Genomic DNA, 17,973 nt, shown 5'->3' on the forward strand with positions numbered 1-17,973 from the left:
AGCTGTGAGGGCGACAACGAGCCAGTGAAACGCACGCACAGAGTCATAGCAGCCCAACCTGCGGCTCCTACTACGACGCAAGGCAGCATTCCCCTTGCGCCGCGGCTTTTTCTTCCTTCTGCTTTCCCTTCAACACCCCTCTTCCATTCAAACTTCTTCTGTTTGCTTGGTGTTCAGCCTCTCCAGGTCTCTCTTCTCCATTTCCCCATCCCCATCTCTCTCCCGCCCCCTCCCGTGTGCCTCTTTGGCGTCTTGTCGACGGCATCTTCGCATAGGCGGGCATGCACGAGTGACCCCTCAACTCCAAATAGGGTATTGTGGGATGCAATAGTTGCTGCAGCGTGGACGTTCCTGACTGGCCCACGAGGCTGCGATCGCTCCTGCATAACCCGACTGCACCATCTTTTCTCTCTCTTTTGCTTCTAATCCCCTCTCTTATTACGCCCCTCGAGAGCCGGGCTCCAAGAGACTAAAAGGACGGAACCCATACGAATTGGGCACCTTTTTTTCTGTGCTTCCTCTACGAGTGTGTGCGTGCCTGCCTTGGCTCACGCCCGATTCTCCCCGCCATTCTGTGCGCGCGGTAACCGAACCAACCGCCAACGCTGCTCGTCATTGTGATAAGCCGGAGGAATAAAACCAGCTCCAGACGCGAAAGACGACAACCGGGGGAAAGTCGCCCGCCAAAGGTCACAGCAGCTCGCTACCGTGACGTTCTCAACCCATACCCAAGAAGACGATATGAGGCTGGATTCAAGTCGAGATCCCGGTCCTGCCACTGTCCGGTCTGGACGACGAAAGCTCAGACCGGGAGAGCCGACTGACTGGAACCAGAGGGCCGATGATGCAGCTCCACAGCCTCATCCCCGTGGTACAGTCCAGATACAACGGCGGATGGATGGGGCGGCAGCACCTGCTCCTCCGCAGCTGACGATGCGCAGACGGGAGCACAACAACTCCAAGGCTATCGATGCCACTGCATCCGCTCCCGTGCCTGCGACGTCTGCCGCTGCTGTTGCCGCCGCTGTTGCAAGTGGTGGCCGCTCCAAGCGTGCACCGTGGCAACCAGGGCTGTCCAGGGCGGCCTCGGATGCCTACCGCCGCCCCAGCGGCACATTGATGGACTCGTACGACGGGGAGGACGAGTCCGCCAACGAGCAACAGGCTCCGCGCCGTGCGAGGAGGAACTCGTCACCTCCCAACAACGCTCGTCGCAGGCTCATGCCGGGGGCGTATTCGGAGCCCTCGACACACAGATCCGCAAGTGTTTCATCTTATGGCGGTGATGAAGAGGAAGATGACCACGGCCTCGAAGTAGAGGAAGTCGGCTCGTCTCGTCATAGCAGACAGCGGCTATCTAGCCGGGACGAGTATTTCGATTCATCGAGCGATAGAAACCGCCGCTATCGAAAGAGATTTACGCGACGGTATTATTCAGACAACGACAATGACTCCGATGGACCGCTTTCGGGGAGTGAAGCGTCGTCTACTTCACATACGCGAGAGTCTTCCAGGGTCCGCTCTAGGAGCGAATCACGCCACAAGGCTCAACGTTATCAGTTGACACACGTTATTGGGGACTCGCGGCCACCTGTGGCGTCCAGGAAAAGGTCTGTTCTTCTCCCAAACCCAGCACTTTTGGAGGTTAAACTGACGACTGCAGCTCCAATAATAAGTTGACAAGGCGAGCAACATCGGCAGGGCGAGCAACATCAAGAGCACGAGATGCAATAGAGTACAGGTCGGCAGAATCGGCCTATGAGGATCGAGATCCTCGAAGATCATTTACCATGCGGTCAGCTCGCAGCTTCAACGGCTCGACTTCTGGGCCCGCTCGTATCTTGGGCGACGTCTTTGGCAATGCCGCCTCCAGGCCTTCATCTCCGGACAAGTTTTTCAAGGTTGAAAAAGAGGCCAAGGCGGTAAAGAAAAAAGGGTAAGATGCCAACAGACAGTCTTCAAATGCAGACGGGTTGTGAAAGACTAACTTGTGACTAGAGTCCAATGCGTCATTTGTATGGAGGATACTCCATCCTCACAGGGAGCGGACTTGAAGTGCGGCCATCGAATGTGCAATGCTTGCATGAAGCGCAGTTTTGAAATGTCCATTCATGACCCGCAGCACATGCCCCCACGCTGCTGCACAAACAGCCACATCCCGCTCAAGCATGTCGATAAGTTATTTGACAATGCTTTCAAGATGACGTGGAACCGCAAGTTTGCCGAATACTCGTCTGGTAACCGGGTGTATTGCCCATCGAAGCGCTGCGGTGAATTGATCAAGCCGACTAGCTTCTATCGAGGAGAAGATGGTAGGAGAGTCGCCCGCTGCAGTCGCTGCAAGACCAAGGTTTGCCCAAGATGCAGTTCGAAATGGCACAGCTCTCCCGAGTGTCCTCGTGACGAAGAGACGAACAAGTTCCTGGATCAAGCAAAGGAAGAAGGCTGGAAGAGATGTTATAAGTGCAAATCTATGGTTGAGCTCAAAGAAGGATGTAACCATATGACCTGGTAAGTTGGCCTGCCTCCTCACTGGTCCCCCGCATACACTCCCTTTTCCTACTAACACTGCGCCGTACAGCCGATGCGGAGCCGAATTCTGTATGATATGTGGTACCAAATGGAAGCAATGTAGCTGTCCATGGTTCAACTACGACAATGGAAACAATCCGTGGGAGAATAACCCGATACAGGATCTCAATATCCCAACGGAAGACCTGAGGAAAATTCTTCGGAAGAACAGGCCGAGCTCGATGGAGGAGCTGCGATCCTATGCAAGACCGGCTTCCTCGATGCCCGCAGCAGCACGGCAACGGCCTCGGGAGTACGATGAGGAAGAAACGATCCTTCGCCGACTTCAAGAAAAGAGGGATGCGGATTTCTCAAGGAGACTGCAGTTCTCTGATGATTACGACCAGGATCACGACGATGAATCCGATCAGGACCACGACCGCGACCGTGATCGTGAGCGTAAACAAGACCGTGATCGTGACCGTGACCGTGACCGTGACCGCGATCGAAAGCGGGATCGTGATCGTGAACGGGAGCGCGAGCGTGAGCGGGAGAATCCCTTTGCTCCAATCTCACCAGACGTTGAAGAGGATGAAATGGACTATGGGCTTAGCGGCGGCAAACATCACGCAATGGAGGATTATAGACGGACCAGCATGCCAACTTTGCCTACTGCAGCCCCGGCCGCACAGCCGCAGCCTTACAGTAGCTACGTTTCCGAGGTCAGTCGTGCCAGGGGACCGCAGCGTAGCGGATCAATGGAGCAACGTCTAGCCGATAGGCTGTCAGAGAACCGCTCAGGCCGCCGGTCGAGAGGCCCTTCTCCTCCCCCAGCGCCGGCCATGCGACCTCATGTGCTGCATACGAGAGATGCCACCGCGGATATGGGAATCGGCATGGCATTGGGGGCGATGGGCAGAGGCTCCATGCCACCACCGCCTACCTATGGCCCCGTACCGTCGATGCCGTCGCCCGGCCTGATGAGGTCCAATCCTTTTGGAGGAGACGCGTACTACGAAAATGCGTACACGACAGCGCCAAGGTCTGTTCATGAGCCGTATTACTACGGGGGCATGGAAACTGCTGAGACTGAACGTCCAGCTCCCCGGCGCAAGTCCCGACGCAGTGGCGAAGAGCGCGAGAGGCCCAAATCATCGACCTTGGCGGGACTGACTGGATATGGACGAGGTTCGCACCGCGTGCACGAGTGGAGGAATTTTGTTGAACCAGGAGTTCCTGACGAGTAAGTTGAGTGAGCGTGTCTGGATAGGTAATGAGGTTTTTTTTCAATGTCACCAGAATGTAAGAATGACATCAAGTTGCTGCATCCTTGGGCGATTCTCTGTGAACTTCGATGACTGTATAGGATATTACCACTTGTCAAGGGGCTTTCTCTTTCATTATGTCTAGGACATGATGCCATGTCAAAGACAACACCGTAGGGTTATTTTCTTTCCGTTTGCCTCCTCGTCCAAGCCATGTGGGACAATGATGGAAATCGGATAGGAGACCTCCACTTCTTGTTCTAGGAACCAGGTAGACTTCTTATAGAAGCAACATTCCAGAAGCCCAATGCTCAAACCAGATCCCCTGTTGGAAAGCTTCATTTTGATATACGAAGTCCGCATGAAGTGCAAGGAAGTCTACATCGTACTTTACCTCGCGTATCCTGTCCATTTCACATGCCAAATCAGAACCCAAAACGGTCAGGTCGCGTGACGCCACACACCGCCCTCCCCAAGGAATCAACGAACAGAGACTCGAGCGAGAGGGACTTGTATTGGCGTGTGGCTTGCCCCGAATACCCTTTCAGGGCGTGGGTGGCTAAAAAGGAACAAAGGAGCAGAGGAACAGAGGCGTTTTCTGGCACGCTAAAATCCTGGGAGATTTTAAGAGGATAACATGGAACGTTGAAAAGATGTCAGACTGCTGCGTGTTTCGATGACGGCAGAAGCGTATCGCAGATCCCTTTTGATGGGGACTTGGGGGAGCTCAACGGCGCCGTCTTACAGGCAAGGCAAGGTAGCGTCATATTCCGGAGCCTTGCAGCCAGTGATCCAAACGACAGAATTGGGCTTCCCGACAGATCCGTAGGGACGGGACTCGATAAGTATCAAACGTCTGGGACTGGAAAATGGGAAATGGGGAGCAGACGGGCGCGTGGCCTTTTAGCAGCTGCATCGTGAATCGCAGCGAATTAGAACAAGCTTAAAGGAGTGGCGGGTTACTGCGCACTTGGTCCGGAGTGCAAATGTGCCCCGTACTCTGTACCACTTGTCTCCCTGCCTTGACGTGCCAATTTCTCTTCAGCAAACCTTCAATGCAAAGTACCGGCTCCAGTTACGCCACCGTCCAACCTTGCTTGCAACGACTAAACCAAGCCCACCGACCTACAAACCAATTCCCTTTTCTTTCTTCGCTTCTTCCATTCTTCCTTGAACTCCCTTCAACCCTTTGCACCCCAGCACGTGTTTAAATTAACCTTGAAATGAGCGTGCGGCCCGTCTCTGTCTGCCCGCGCATGATCATATCGGTTCGCATCGGATACCAGGCTAGAGGACTGGACGTTTAATGCGTCTTTGATTCGAGGCTCTACCTACCTTTCTCCATACCTGTCGTCGGAGCCGCTGCTCATATCTGTTTCTCCTTTAATTTCATCTACTATTTCTCTTTCATAGCCGGACACTTCGAAACTCACTGCAGGCAACGGTCTCGCGATCCTCGCATCCTCATCGCTGCATTGACAAACCGGACCCCACGATTGCACGAGTCGAGCGGAACGAACGAAACACATCCAAGGTGCTGACAGAGAACAACCGTATAAGACTAGGCGGGGCTACAGAGGCGGCCGGATAGCGAAGAACGGCAGAGCATCCGGAAAGATGCTCCTCCTCCACCAGACGGGCAGCGTCAAGATTGGCGAGGTCGTGCGCTACACGGTGACGTACACGCCCTCGCAGGACCGCATCCTGCCGTCGCCGGAGCAGCTGTTCGTGCGCATTCGGAACACGTCCAACATCGCCCTGCGAGCGGCGTTTGTCCACGGCCCCTATACGCTGAGCGTGGCGGCGTATCCCGCAAAGTTCAACCCCAACGAGAAGTTCCCCAGCCCGCGCCGCTATGGTGTGCCCGAGTTCGAGCCCATGCTCAAGGCCGGCGGGACGTGGGAGTGCGAGCTGATCGTGCCGGACGACATTCGACAGGCCGCGGGCACGGGCAGCCACGGCACGTTTGGCAAGGGACCAGAGCACGATTCCGAGAACGTCAGCTGGATCATTGAGATCTCTTCGCAGGTCATCTTCTCGACGTCCGCGGCCGTGGGGTACGAGCTTCTCGTGGCGAGAGAGCAAAAGTCGCTGAGCCTGGGCTCCTCGCTGCCCGTTGTCGGTGGTCAAGCCCAGGTACCGCAGCCGGGGAAGCTGGTGGACCATCAGCAGAGCATCGGGGCCAAGGACGGGCATCATCCGGGGCAGCCTCGCGGGGTCTTCTCGCGGGCGATACACGTCAAGGTGGAGGATACGGGGACGCTATGGAACACGCCCCGGCTACCGCAATGGGACGATGCTGGCGATAAGAGAGTCGACGACGCTTCCGGTGCCGACAAGCCTGTCGAGAGCATGGTCAAGACGGGCGATCCGGAGACCGAGGAAAGGAAACCTAATCAACGGAAGCAGAAGAAGGTCCACCTCGTCATCTTAACGCATGGCCTACATAGCAATTTAGGCGCCGATATGTTATTCATGAAGGAGAGCATCGATGCGGCTGCGAGGCAGGCAAAGATTGATAGAAAGGCGAGACGAGCCAAAGACCGTGCAGAAGCTGAGGCCAACAACGACAATAAGACCAAAGACGGATCGTCTTCATCAGCAGGGAGCGACGAGGAGGACGAGGATGACGAAGAAGAGGTCATTGTGCGAGGATACTCTGGGAACGCCACCAAAACGGAAAAGGGTATCAAGTATCTCGGCAAGAGGCTGGCGAGGTATGTCCTCTCCATGACATATCCGGATCAGCCCTTCTTGCCGATAGGAGGAAAAGGCGCGCTCGAAGGGTTCACGCACGGGCTCGGCGATCAGGCGGCGCATGAGCTGGTGAAAGCCCATAAGAACAGCACCATCATGAAGGAGGCCGACTCGGAGGGAGCGCACGACCACACCAAGATTCAGAGGCCTTACAAGGTCACGAGCATCAGCTTCGTCGCACATTCGCTGGGTGGACTGGTCCAAACGTACGCTATTGCCTACATACAGAAACATTCGCCGCGATTCTTCGACCTTATACGGCCCATAAACTTTATCGCTCTGGCTACTCCTTTTCTAGGCCTGAGCAACGAGAACCCACTCTACGTCAAGTTTGCGCTCGATTTTGGCCTCGTGGGAAGGACAGGGCAAGATTTAGGCCTTACATGGAGAGCTCCGACGATTGCACGCAGCGGCTGGGGCGCCATAGTGAGCAATCTCGGGGAGTCTGCTCACAAAAAGGTCTACGGAGAATCACAGCCCGAGTCCAAGCCTCTGTTGCGCATCCTGCCCACGGGGCCGGCGCACATTGCTCTCAAGAAGTTCCGGAACCGGACGGTCTATTCCAACGTGGTGAATGATGGCATCGTTCCGCTGCGTACCAGCTGCTTGCTATTCTTGGACTGGCAAGGCCTCGGACGTGTCAACAAGGCAAGGCGAGACGCTGGTCTCGTGGAGACAGTGGTGGGCTTTGGATGGGCGGAGCTCACGGGGGCCAACATGGTATCCTCACGGTCAAAGCTGCAGATTCCCCCAGACGACATCGAGACAGACTCGGGAACGACGACTCCTAATGGTGAGAGCAGCAACAGCAACAGCCACCAAGTACCACAGCCTTCCAATGATGCCATCGCTGAAGACGACCGGGCCAGTCTCCGCTCATCAGCCCCAGCGGTATACACCGAAGAGCAACCACTGGAAAGCCCGGGAGAGAGCAATCCGCTTCACACTCCACTCACAGGAATCTTCAACTTCTTTAGGAGTAACGACCCCCCGAAAGAGCAGGCCGTGACGGAGAAGCAGAAGCGGATCTTGCGTAGGAGCCAGACCCTCAAGAACGGCGGAGATGCCTCCAGCACGGCTGATAGCACCGACTCGTCGGACACGGGCAAGCGATCGGGCAAGGCTACGGCAGGGCTTGAGTTTGAGAATGATCCGGTGAGGGCGCCCCCAAAGACGACATTCTTCGAATCCGCGGGCGACCTTCTTAATCCCAAGATTCCGGATGTTGAGTGGCTCATTGATCCGTCGAAGCGGGCGCGAACAATCTTTCACGACCGAGTGTATCATCCATCGGACATTCCACCACCGCCCCTGAAGAAGCGGACCTCAACACTGAGTAAGATGAGGATCAAGTCTTCATCTTCGTCGCTGCATTCCCCAAACGGCAGTGGTGCTTCGACGCCGCATGCAGAGATCAACCATGAGGATTCGATGGCCGCCTCGGTCAAGGATTACGACGACACGGCCAACACGGGCCCCGAGAAGCAGCCCAATGAAATTGTTGACGGCTCGGCCATGCGTGTTGAGGAGAAGATTTCGCGCGGATACCACAAGGATCTATCGTGGCGGAAGGTGCTTGTCAAGCTGGAGCCGGATGCCCACAACAACATATTCGTCCGGCGCATGTTCCCCAACGCTTATGGCTGGCCAGTCATCAAGCATTTGGTTGATGCGCATTTCAGCGACTCGGCTGTTTCCCGAATGCGCACCGAGGACGAGCATATGGGCGAGCGGGCTCTGGATATTGGCCAACCTCCTGGGGCAGACGGCCGAGAAACCAAGACAGTGTCTATGCGGCAAGCTCGGGGTCTTATGCCGGAGCCGACAAATGCGAGTGAGGCGCGGGAGGCGCTCGACGAGGTGCCTGACCTGCCGAAGACCCAAGACACTGATCGGTCTTCTATACAAAATCACCCCCATCAAGGAGATAGGGGCGATTCGATGTCGTGGAGCGAACGGGACTGGGCGAGCAGCGAGAACGAGGACGATGCCGACTTTATGAACGATCTAGCCGGTGACAAGAAATTGGAGAAGGCAAAGGAGAGTGGAGGGAGACTGAGTCCTTCGTCGTGGAACTGGACAGAGAAGATTGTGGGCAAGGGGGCTATGAAGTCGAGAAGCAAAAGTCCGACGACGCCGACGACACCGACAACGCCGACAATGCCGAAGCCGGCAATGCTGAAACCGGCAGGGCCTGGAGAAACTGCGTGAATGTGAATGAAGAGTGTGGCACTGTTTCAGTTTTATTGTATGAGTTGTGTGAGCGTTGTGGGTTTCAAGCGAAATGTTACCTTCCTTTGAGACATGATATACATGGCATACATACGGAGTATACTGTGGGTTCTATGGGTATAGTAGACGGTAGAGATTAAACAGGCAGCATTGAAATGTATGAAAAAAAAAATGCACTTGGGTTTGGGTTGAATTGCTCTACTTGAGTGTCACTGAGATATCAAGGTGAGGCGTGGTAGGTAAACTGCAAAAATGGACAAAAAAAAAGACAACGATGGACGAACGGGGAATCGAACCCCGGACCTTTCCCATGCGGGTAGTGGCAACTTATGAGGTCGCACTATGCTAAGGGAAAATTATACCACTAAACCATCCGCCCATTTGCTGATGGAGAGACAGGGCGCAAATTGGCTACATGAGGATTCTGACGGGCGAGCGAGTTGAGCCATGATTTGGAAGTCGAAATAGGGTAGGTCGGTTGGATATGGGCATGGCGTTGAGGTGGAGGAGTGGTTCAGAATAATGAGAAGAAGCACGGTGGTATGTGCGTTGGTGAAGTATTTGAATTGCTCAGCATCGAGATATTTTGGGAAACGGGTGGCTAGATGAAGTAAACTGTGTTGTTGTGACGTTTCTTTCTCTTGCCGGTAATGTTTTATCTGGTGTTATTGTTTTCAGAGTTGTGGTTCTATCCGCCACTTAAGCTCCACTGAATATACGACCGAGATAGACTCAGTTACCTGATTTCACTGTTCCCCATCTATGACAAAATCAAGTCAACCTTGCCAATTTCCTAACCCTCCAATCAGCCCAATGCATTTCTTCCAGACTTCTCCCATGATGCCCATGTGCGTCACTGTTTGGCCTGCGCTGTCTGGCTCCCTCCTTCCCAGGACTAAGCTCCCGAATTGAGTTTAGCTTCTTGGTTTTTCTTCCTTCCCTCAATGCATCACAGAGAGCTTGCAGAAAGAATATCGTAGCAGCGTTTCGATTCTTTCTGTTCCTTCGCCTTCGCCCACTGCTTCGTCTCCCTTTTAACTGTTTAATTCTCTTGTCTTCAAGCTGACATTTATTCTCTGATCTCGTGCAATCAGTTTCCTCTTGTTTCAAAGTAGTCAATGGGCTCGACGGTCTCTTGCGGCGCAGCGTTTTGACCCGCTTGTGACGTCTTCAGCTGCTAGCAAGATCCAAGCTTAGCTGCCTACCAACTTCAGAGGGCACATTTGATACCACTTCTTCTTCAACACTACACCTTCTCACACAACAAGATACCCCCAATCCGAACCGAAGCAATGAGGCTCTACCTCCTCCCCGTCTCCACGAGGCGCACCCTCCTCTACGCTCACCGCGTCAACACCGGCAGCACCGCCGCCCACGACGGCTCCCTCATCGACCGCGGCGCCGCCTTCGCCGCGCGCAAGTGGGCGCAGTGGGAGAAGATGGAGCGCGGCTGGCAGCGCAAGGTCGTCGACTACGGCAACCACGCCTTCCGGCGCATCCCCTTTGAGGAGTGGGGGCTCAAGTCGGTGCCGCCGCTGTCGGCCCGGCGCCGCGAGGACGAGCTGCGCGGCCGCGACCCCGTCCAGCTCGTCTTCCCGCCCGCGGCCATCCCCGAGCACAAGGCCGAGGGCGTGGTGAGGCGGCTGGCGACGGAGAGGCAGGCGCTGCATCGGCAGAGGCTGCTGTGGTGCTTTGTGGGGATGCCCATTACGGCGCCGTTGGGGCTGGTTCCTCTGTAAGTGATACAACAAAGCCAAATGAGAAAGAGAGAAGAGACACAAAACTAACAGAGAGCGCAAACAAAAAGAGTCCCCAACCTCCCCTTCTTCTACCTCGTCTACCGCGCCTGGTCCCACTGGCGCGCCATCAATGGCGGCAAACACATCCAGTGGCTCCTTCAGAACAAGCTCCTCCAGCTCGCCCCCTCTAAGGAGCTCGACCAGCTCTACACGCGCGACGGCCAGGACCCGGACGTTGAGCCCTCGGGCAAGGAGCAGATGCTCATCACCCAGAAGCAGATCCGCGACTTCTCATCGACGCTGGACCTGCCCGCCGTCGAGATCGAGCTCGAGAGGGCGATATGGCAGGTTGAGCGGGCTTTGGGAAAGGAGCAGGAGCAGGAGCAGGAGCAGCAGACGCAGACGCAACAAGCCGAAAAGACGTCGGCTGTCGAACAGGACAAGAAGGATAAGCAGTCATGAACTGAAGAAGGGGTTGTGACGGAGAGGAAGAATGATAATGCTGATGAGTCAATGACCAAAACAAAGAAAAAATGTCAATGGGCGGGCTTTCATGAACAATGGATTGAATATTTTGGGTTCACGTCTACATAACGGTATCGAAAGAGGCAGAGGGGTGTTTTATCATATACACTGGATCGGATAGACTGGCAGCGGAGAGGGTGTTGGGCTATACAAAATCTCCATCTAACGACATGTTCTCTTCTCTACCTACCTACTTTTACTTACCAGAGGGGAAACACACTCTACTTTACAAATTCTCAATTACTCCGTACTGGAGAGTTGCTGCCATGTTGTCCATCCAAACTCAAGGTCGCGAGTAAAAAGAAGATGCCTGAATTGATTAACTAGATTACCAAAACAATCTGGCTGCACATTACACAGGCTCAGTTCTCTTCGGATGTATCAAAACACATCCCAGTTGCTTACGCATTGAGCAGTATCAAAGAAGAAAAAACGAGCGATTAGTAGTTGTATTGAAGCCCTCTCCAACGCCAGTTTAGATTAGGTTGTAGCCAAACGTGTCTCAATAATTCACACTCTTGTTCTTTGCAAAATACCCATAACCTTTACAAAACAATGCCCATGCAATATGCTTAGCCAGAAGCAGCGAGGTCAGAGATGAAAGTGGCCTCCGTGAAGAGCTGGCCATCCTCGCTAATCTCCTCGTCGCCAACCTTGAGCTTCAAGGTAGCCTTGGGAGCGTACTGCGAAATACAATTAGCTTCGCCAATATGACGGATCAGTGAGGTTGTACACACCTGGTAAATGTAGGGCTTCGTTCCGGCGGCCGCTGCCACGATCGTCTTGACGAATCCGGGCACCTCGGCCATGACGTCAACCCTGTCGACCCGCTCGCCCAGGGCAGCATCGATGGTGGCCGTCACAGGCTTGCCGTCCTTGCTGGTCACGGACCAGTCGAATTGCACCTGTGTGGGTTCGGGCCAGTCGCTGGTGGTGTCCTTCTTGGTGGCCTTGTGCGTGGCCTTGTTGTTCTCGGTGCTGACGCCAATCAGTTCCCCGTCCTTGACGAGGGCGCCGACGTTGACCGTGGTGTTGCCATAGGATGGAGGAGTGACAAACTCCATCATGATGGCAGTGTGGTTCGGGCCCTGGAAGTTGGCAAAGTTCCACCGCGCGGCGGCGTGGTGCGGCTTCATGCCCTGTAGAGCGTAGATGTAGATGGCCTTGCCCTTGAGGTCCACGGGGCCGTCCTTGGTGGTAATGGTGCCCTCGGCCGCACAGCGTGGCCAGAATGCGTGACGCATCGAGCCCCAAGGGTTCTTGAGATCTGTGCCATACAGCGAGGTGCCCGTCTTGCCGGCATGGAAGCCGGGCGCGGTCTTGGTGATCTTGACGTTGACAAGGGCCCGCTCGTCATTCATGCTCTTGATCGTGTATGAGTTGCCGTCCTCGGACAGCTCGACGGCGCAGTCATCGGCGTAGAAGGATGTCTTGTCCTCGCTGAAGCCGACGTTGCTGAGGGGGTTCGAGCACCAGAGGTGCGGCTTCGCCGGATCACGGGAGAAGATCTTGGTATTGAACTGGCAGGTTACCTTAAGGCCGCTGGAAAACGAAAGGACAAGAGTCAGCTGGGTTGGGTATTGAAAATCGTGTAATTGGGCTGTAGATGGGTGTCTCATACGCGACGTTGCTATAGATGACCTGGCAAAGGGCAATGGTGCCGTCCTCGGCGAAGATGTAAAAGACTTGGTTCTCGACACATGTCGAGTCCATCGCCAGCCACTTGTGGTCGGCTCTGGTCAACTCGGTGTAAGGAGTTCCCGTCTCCTTGGCCTCCTGGGCCACGGTCTTGATGGCAGTCGGGCCATAGATGGGCTCTTGGGTGCCGGCGACGTTGGCCAGCCTAAAGCATCACAGCTTTTCGTTAGCAATGCCGTCGTTCGATTTTTTGGGCAGACCCTTGGAGGGGCGGACAAGGGGGAGGAATGGCGGGGCCTGTGCTCTCTGACAGTTTGATACTTACTGCTGCTTTGCCCAGTTGAACATTTTGGCGGAAACGAGTATCAAACAACGATGGGATCTGGAAGATGACAGGCGGCGGTGTTGAAGGTCGAGAGAGAAGAGACGTTGGAGGTTGAGATGGAAGATGGAGAACTGATCCTGCCTTGCCGGACGGTTGCGAGGTACATGCGTGCTAAGCTGCTGGTCCGCTAAATTCAAGCTCAGCCAAGGTCACCCAGCCGAAGGTGGCTACAACCTTCAAGGTTCCAGTTTGGAGCACGGCACCTGCAACCGTCCGCTGCGGTTGGGCGTCTACAGCGGCGCACACCGCTGAAGCTGGAGGGGCAGCTGTGCTAGAGCACCTGCGATGAGGTGCTAATGACGCTGAAGAGGGCCTGTGGCTTAGGCACTACGCAGAAATTGCCGGGTGGGTCGATGGCAAAGGGGTTGTGGCTTGATGGCCACATGTGAGGTAATGTGAAGTACTCCGTACCTTGCTGGCCTTTTCGAAGAGAAGCCCAACAAAGACGAATCGGAGGTGTGTTGCTGTACGAGAGAGACCTGGTACGCCATTGCTTTTCAGCCTATGGGGGCGATCATGACAGATCGGAGCCTTAGTTCTGCCTAATAGCAGCTGCCGGGCCCTGTCATTGGCAGGTAAACCGCTTGACCTCCAACTGGCATCTGGACAGCGTTACCCAGTCGGAGTTGTGATATCAGAACTCTGATATGCGATGGAAGGACGTGATTGCATCGGGTTCCAATTCCGCCGGCACTTGCGGCCCAGTAAGTGAACAGAATGCACGTCGGCTTGATTTAGTTGCTGCCAGCTTATTACGTTTGACCCGAAACCATAGAGAAGCAGCAGCGTCCAACCAGATCCACGGTTGTGCAAGCTGCGATTACTACCCGTACCTGCCAGTAGTGGGCAGATACGCGTTATCGACGCAGCTCTTATCGCCTAGCCGGCACAGGTTCACCTCATCAATGTCATTATAAAGCTTCGTTAGACACAGAAATCCACCATCAGCGTCCTTCATCTCGTCTCGGACTCGTAAGACCCCCAAGGCGAGCTTCACAAAAGAGCAACAGCAAACCCCTCACTCTCGCTTGCCGCCGTTGGAGGGGCACTGGCAAATATGGAGCTGATCAAGTGCCAATGACATGCATCCACGACTGTCATCTGCATGCAGCGACACTCATCAGACGTACCTACATCGAGTTTGGCGATGCTACAGGCTCGCCGGCGCCGTGTCTATCAGCTCGACCCCTCTCCTGGCTCCCCTCTCCCGGACATGCGCGCTCTATCGTGGCACGGCTAGATATCTGGCAGGAGGGCAAGAGCAGCGGCCAAATCACGATCCCGGACAGGCGCGGTCGTGGTCGATGCTGTCGATGCTGTTGTCGCTGCCCGCTGTCGTTGTCGTTGTCAACACCGTGGTCGTGATTGCTGTCAAGGTCGTTGTCGAGGGCGTGGTCATTCACCGTGGACTTGTTGTCATCTTGTCATCAACAACAGCAACAACAACGGTCGCTGCAAGGTCGTCTTGGAGTGGGACACAGATCAAGATTGGGATACAATGCTCAGGCTGACGAGGAATCATAAGGCTGCTGGTGAGTCTTGTTTAAATTAAGTCTGCGGTTCTTCATGCCCGTCCTGGCCAATCAGCGCCTGCCGCGGCCGCAGCCAGGCATCACTTCAGCGTGAATTCGGGCTCTGGCCAACGCAGCTCTGTCACTGTACAGCGCACACGCCGCGCCCGACAGCCAAAAAGCGCCTCTGCCTGGCGGGCTCAACGCGCGCTATAAGTACCAGTACCCAGGCTGTACAGCTCCTGCTGCATCGGCGAGGTACCTTTTGCGCTTGCACGCTCAGTTGGGCCAGTTCAGGTGTGGTCCTACCGAGCCCCTCCCTCGAGCGCGTGCCTTCCCAGGATTCTTACCACTCGTATCCGGACTTCCTGCTGCGTGTACTCTGTACTCCGTACCTTCCCTCCCACTTGCATTTCCCAAGGGGGAACAATAATTACATCGCGATACGCCTCCAGGCCCTTTACTGCTTTTTCCTCTTTTTCCCTTTTCTCTCTTTCTCTTTCCCCCACGCTTCCCGTGCCGCGGTCTAGCCTCAATCTGCCGCAACTCCGCCACGCCCAGCGCCTTATCCTTACATCATCATAGCGCGAGACGAAATCTGCGATCCCGCGATCTTGTGGCTGGTGCTCGATTTCTCCTGAAAAAAACAGCAACCACCCTTGGACGATTAACGGGAACAGCTTCACTCCCGGCTTCGATCAACGCTCTTCACGCTGGCGACCGTTCAGACTCGCTCACTGCCTTGTTGGCCCTCATCTACGCTCCTGCACGCCCTGCCGAATCCCTAGCCAGTATGGAAGAAGCTCAAGTCCTGCCGCCGCCACCGATCGAGCCCATCTCTCGACCAAGCTCGACGTCTACTTCTGCATCTGCCAATGTGCAGCAGTTGCCCGGCATTGCCTCCCTTGCAGCAAGCAACGCGACGGCTGAAGCTCCACAGCAAAGGTATTGCACCTGCATCCGAATTTGAGAGCATGCGTCCATACAATGCCCTCTGTTGTTGTGACACGCTGGTGGCTGGTTTGGCATCTCGAGCACTGGATCACAAGATAATTGGGACTGACTCCTCGCGTCCACTACCTAGGGCACCTCCAATTCCTCAGCCACAGCAGATGTATCATGGCGTCTCTCCTGCGGCCACCAGTGGCGGCACAAACGGCAATATGGTATGTCCATGTTTGGTTTCCTATCGCCCTCTGTTTCCCCCTTCCTCTGTTATCCCTCTCCCGTCGACCAAGTTGTCGCTGCTCTTGTTGCGCCGCCAACACCAGAACTGCCGATGCGGCAGCGGGCCAATTAGAGCCGGCATATTCCAACTTTTACATCTTATCTCATATCATAATCGCAAATCACGTGCCTTATCGCAAGAATCTTCACTCCTAAGCCTAAACCGGCAAGCCCCACCAACTTCTGCCCAGGTCTATCTTGGTCTTATCGGTCGACCGGGGCCAAGTTTTTTTTCCTCTGTTCCGTCATCCTTATCGATCATGATAATATTTATCGGCCTTTCTCCCTAATCGATTCCCTAATCGCATTCCCCAAATCATCCAGTACTAGCCGGCAACATGATGGCAACTAATGCTTCTGCGCAGCCCGTCTGCCAAAACTGCGGAACGTCGACAACGCCGCTATGGCGTCGCGACGAGTTTGGATCTGTCCTGTGCAATGCGTGCGGACTTTTCCTCAAGCTGCATGGACGACCACGACCGATATCTCTCAAGACGGACGTTATCAAGAGCCGAAACCGCGTTAAGACGATGCGACCGGACCTTGCTCCTAAGAGAAAGGTGAGTGCCACGCTCGACGCATTTCCAGCCCATGGGTTTCTGTTTCTGACCACGGCGCCTACCACAGCAACAACAGCACGGATTTCCCCTTGCGACAGACCCCAATAGCGCCGAGAACACTGCGGCGCAGGCCGTTCGCAGAGCGCAGAAGATGAATGGTGAGGGCCCCGAGTCGCCCATCTCGCGGACCGGGACTCCCTCCATGTACAACCACTCAATGCCGTCATTCATGGTCGACGACCCGTCCCAGGCAGGCGTTGCCGGCTTCAATGGAGAGGGACGCGCCGGCTCACCCATGAATGGAGACCGGGGGCTCGAGTCTCCACAGACGCAGGAGCAGCTCATTGCCAACAATTCCAGCCTGAAAACCAGAGTCAGAGAACTCGAATTTATCAACGAGCTCTTCCGTGGCCGTCTGAGCCAACTCGAGCAGCAGGAGGCGGCTGCATCTGCGGCGCTCAGGGGCCAGGAAGTCGCTGGTGTCGAGCACACTCAGCTGCGGGCTCAGTTAGATGCAAGCAAGGAGGTTGAAAATCAGCTTCGAGCTCAGCTGGAAGACAGCCACCGAAGAGAAAACAACCTCAAGCGACGTCTCGACGAACTGGAGCTTGAGTTGCGGGCTGCGAAGGAGGCCCTGTCTGAAGCTGACTCGCGGCCCTACAAGAAGCCTCGCACCATCGACTCTGAGGAGGCCGTCAAAGCAGAAGCGGCCGATGCCTTGGCTGCGGTCGCGGTTGCTGTCGCGCCGGAGCTAATGATGGACGCTCACATGGCAGAGGTGGCTGCTGAAGAAACCGTCACCGAAACTATTGAGGCGTCGTCGGGCTTACCCATGGATGGCGCTGTAGAGGCATCTGCGGAAACAGTTGTTGAAACGCACACCGAAACGCACACGGAAGTTACGACGGAAGAGGCAGCGCAGCCTGCTGTCGAGCCAACTGCAGAGCAGGCCTTGGAACCGACTGCAGACACGACCACCGACGTGGCTGCTGAGGACACTGTTGAGCCCACTGCCGAATCAGAGGCAGAGCCGGCTCCAGAAGCTCCCGAAGCCGCGGCGGCGGACGCAGACGAGGCTGCCCCTGAACTGGAGGGTGCTGCGGCCCCCGCCGAAGTCGTTGCGTGAATGCTTCTTGATTTTCACTCGCATGCTTGCCGACTCGATCATTTCTTTTTCTCCTCTTTGCCCCAGGACGTGGTAACGACGGATGTGCACTGAATGTTGACGAATCTTGCTCATTTTAATACCCTTGTACGAAATCCGATCTGATGCCAGCTGCATCAGATCTACTCATTCTTTCGCGGTGCCGAAACGACGAAAGCAAAAAGTCTTGGCGTTTGACGGTAATTCTTTTCTTTGTTGTCGCCTTGTGCGGCTTATACTCCACATTTTCCTACAATACTTTTAATAGATGACCTGGGATGGCTTTAATGCGGGCAAACACGGTTGGTGAGGCAGGTGTGAGAGACAGTGAGCAGTGGTATACCCTCGTTTGGACCTCGAAGCTGCACGAAAATGCAGTTTCAGGATGGAGTTTCCTTATGAACGGCGGAGGAGTAGGGAGCCTCAGGGCGTCTGGAAAAGATCAAAAAAAGGGGGCCAAGGCTGGTGTCGAAAACAAA

The 17,973-nt window shown here is 55.2% G+C and overlaps 5 protein-coding genes and 1 non-coding gene across 6 annotated transcripts; 4 read left to right on the forward strand and 2 right to left on the reverse strand.

Annotated features, from left to right (window-relative positions):
- Positions 1–741: 741 nt before the first annotated feature.
- BBK36DRAFT_1109299 (hypothetical protein) lies at positions 742–3,758 on the forward strand (the record flags this gene model as incomplete). Its single annotated transcript, XM_024889456.1, has 4 exons — positions 742–1,610; positions 1,874–1,936; positions 1,999–2,511; positions 2,582–3,758. 4 exons carry the CDS (start codon positions 742–744, stop codon positions 3,756–3,758), a joined length of 2,622 nt encoding a protein of 873 aa, XP_024754037.1.
- A 1,635-nt stretch (positions 3,759–5,393) lies between these two features.
- BBK36DRAFT_1165224 (DUF676-domain-containing protein) lies at positions 5,394–8,744 on the forward strand (the record flags this gene model as incomplete). The annotated part of the gene is made up of 1 exon (XM_024894757.1): positions 5,394–8,744. One exon carries the CDS (start codon positions 5,394–5,396, stop codon positions 8,742–8,744), a length of 3,351 nt encoding a protein of 1,116 aa, XP_024754038.1.
- A 296-nt stretch (positions 8,745–9,040) lies between these two features.
- Positions 9,041–9,144, reverse strand: BBK36DRAFT_t11. The gene has a single exon. It is a non-coding gene; the product is annotated as a tRNA-Ala (tRNA).
- A 911-nt stretch (positions 9,145–10,055) lies between these two features.
- Positions 10,056–10,966, forward strand: BBK36DRAFT_1175293 (hypothetical protein; the record flags this gene model as incomplete). The annotated part of the gene is made up of 2 exons (XM_024895962.1): positions 10,056–10,500; positions 10,573–10,966. Coding segments are annotated over 2 exons (839 nt in total), but the record flags the coding sequence as incomplete, so codon positions are not given.
- Positions 10,967–11,601: 635 nt separating this feature from the next.
- BBK36DRAFT_1175296 (oxidative stress survival, Svf1-like protein) lies at positions 11,602–13,041 on the reverse strand (the record flags this gene model as incomplete). Its single annotated transcript, XM_024895963.1, has 4 exons — positions 12,993–13,041; positions 12,651–12,872; positions 11,767–12,571; positions 11,602–11,712 (listed from the first exon to the last, which is right to left on the reverse strand). The coding sequence occupies exons 1-4, from the start codon at positions 13,013–13,015 to the stop codon at positions 11,602–11,604; spliced, it is 1,161 nt and encodes a 386-aa protein (XP_024754040.1). The 5' UTR covers positions 13,016–13,041.
- Positions 13,042–16,023: 2,982 nt separating this feature from the next.
- Positions 16,024–17,476, forward strand: BBK36DRAFT_1132840 (zinc finger protein; the record flags this gene model as incomplete). Its single annotated transcript, XM_024892042.1, has 2 exons — positions 16,024–16,350; positions 16,418–17,476. The coding sequence occupies exons 1-2, from the start codon at positions 16,129–16,131 to the stop codon at positions 17,474–17,476; spliced, it is 1,281 nt and encodes a 426-aa protein (XP_024754041.1). The 5' UTR covers positions 16,024–16,128.
- Between the last annotated feature and the right edge of the window lie 497 nt (positions 17,477–17,973).

Source organism: Trichoderma citrinoviride (assembly GCF_003025115.1).
Source record: "Trichoderma citrinoviride strain TUCIM 6016 unplaced genomic scaffold BBK36scaffold_1, whole genome shotgun sequence".
Taxonomy (NCBI): domain Eukaryota; kingdom Fungi; phylum Ascomycota; class Sordariomycetes; order Hypocreales; family Hypocreaceae; genus Trichoderma; species Trichoderma citrinoviride.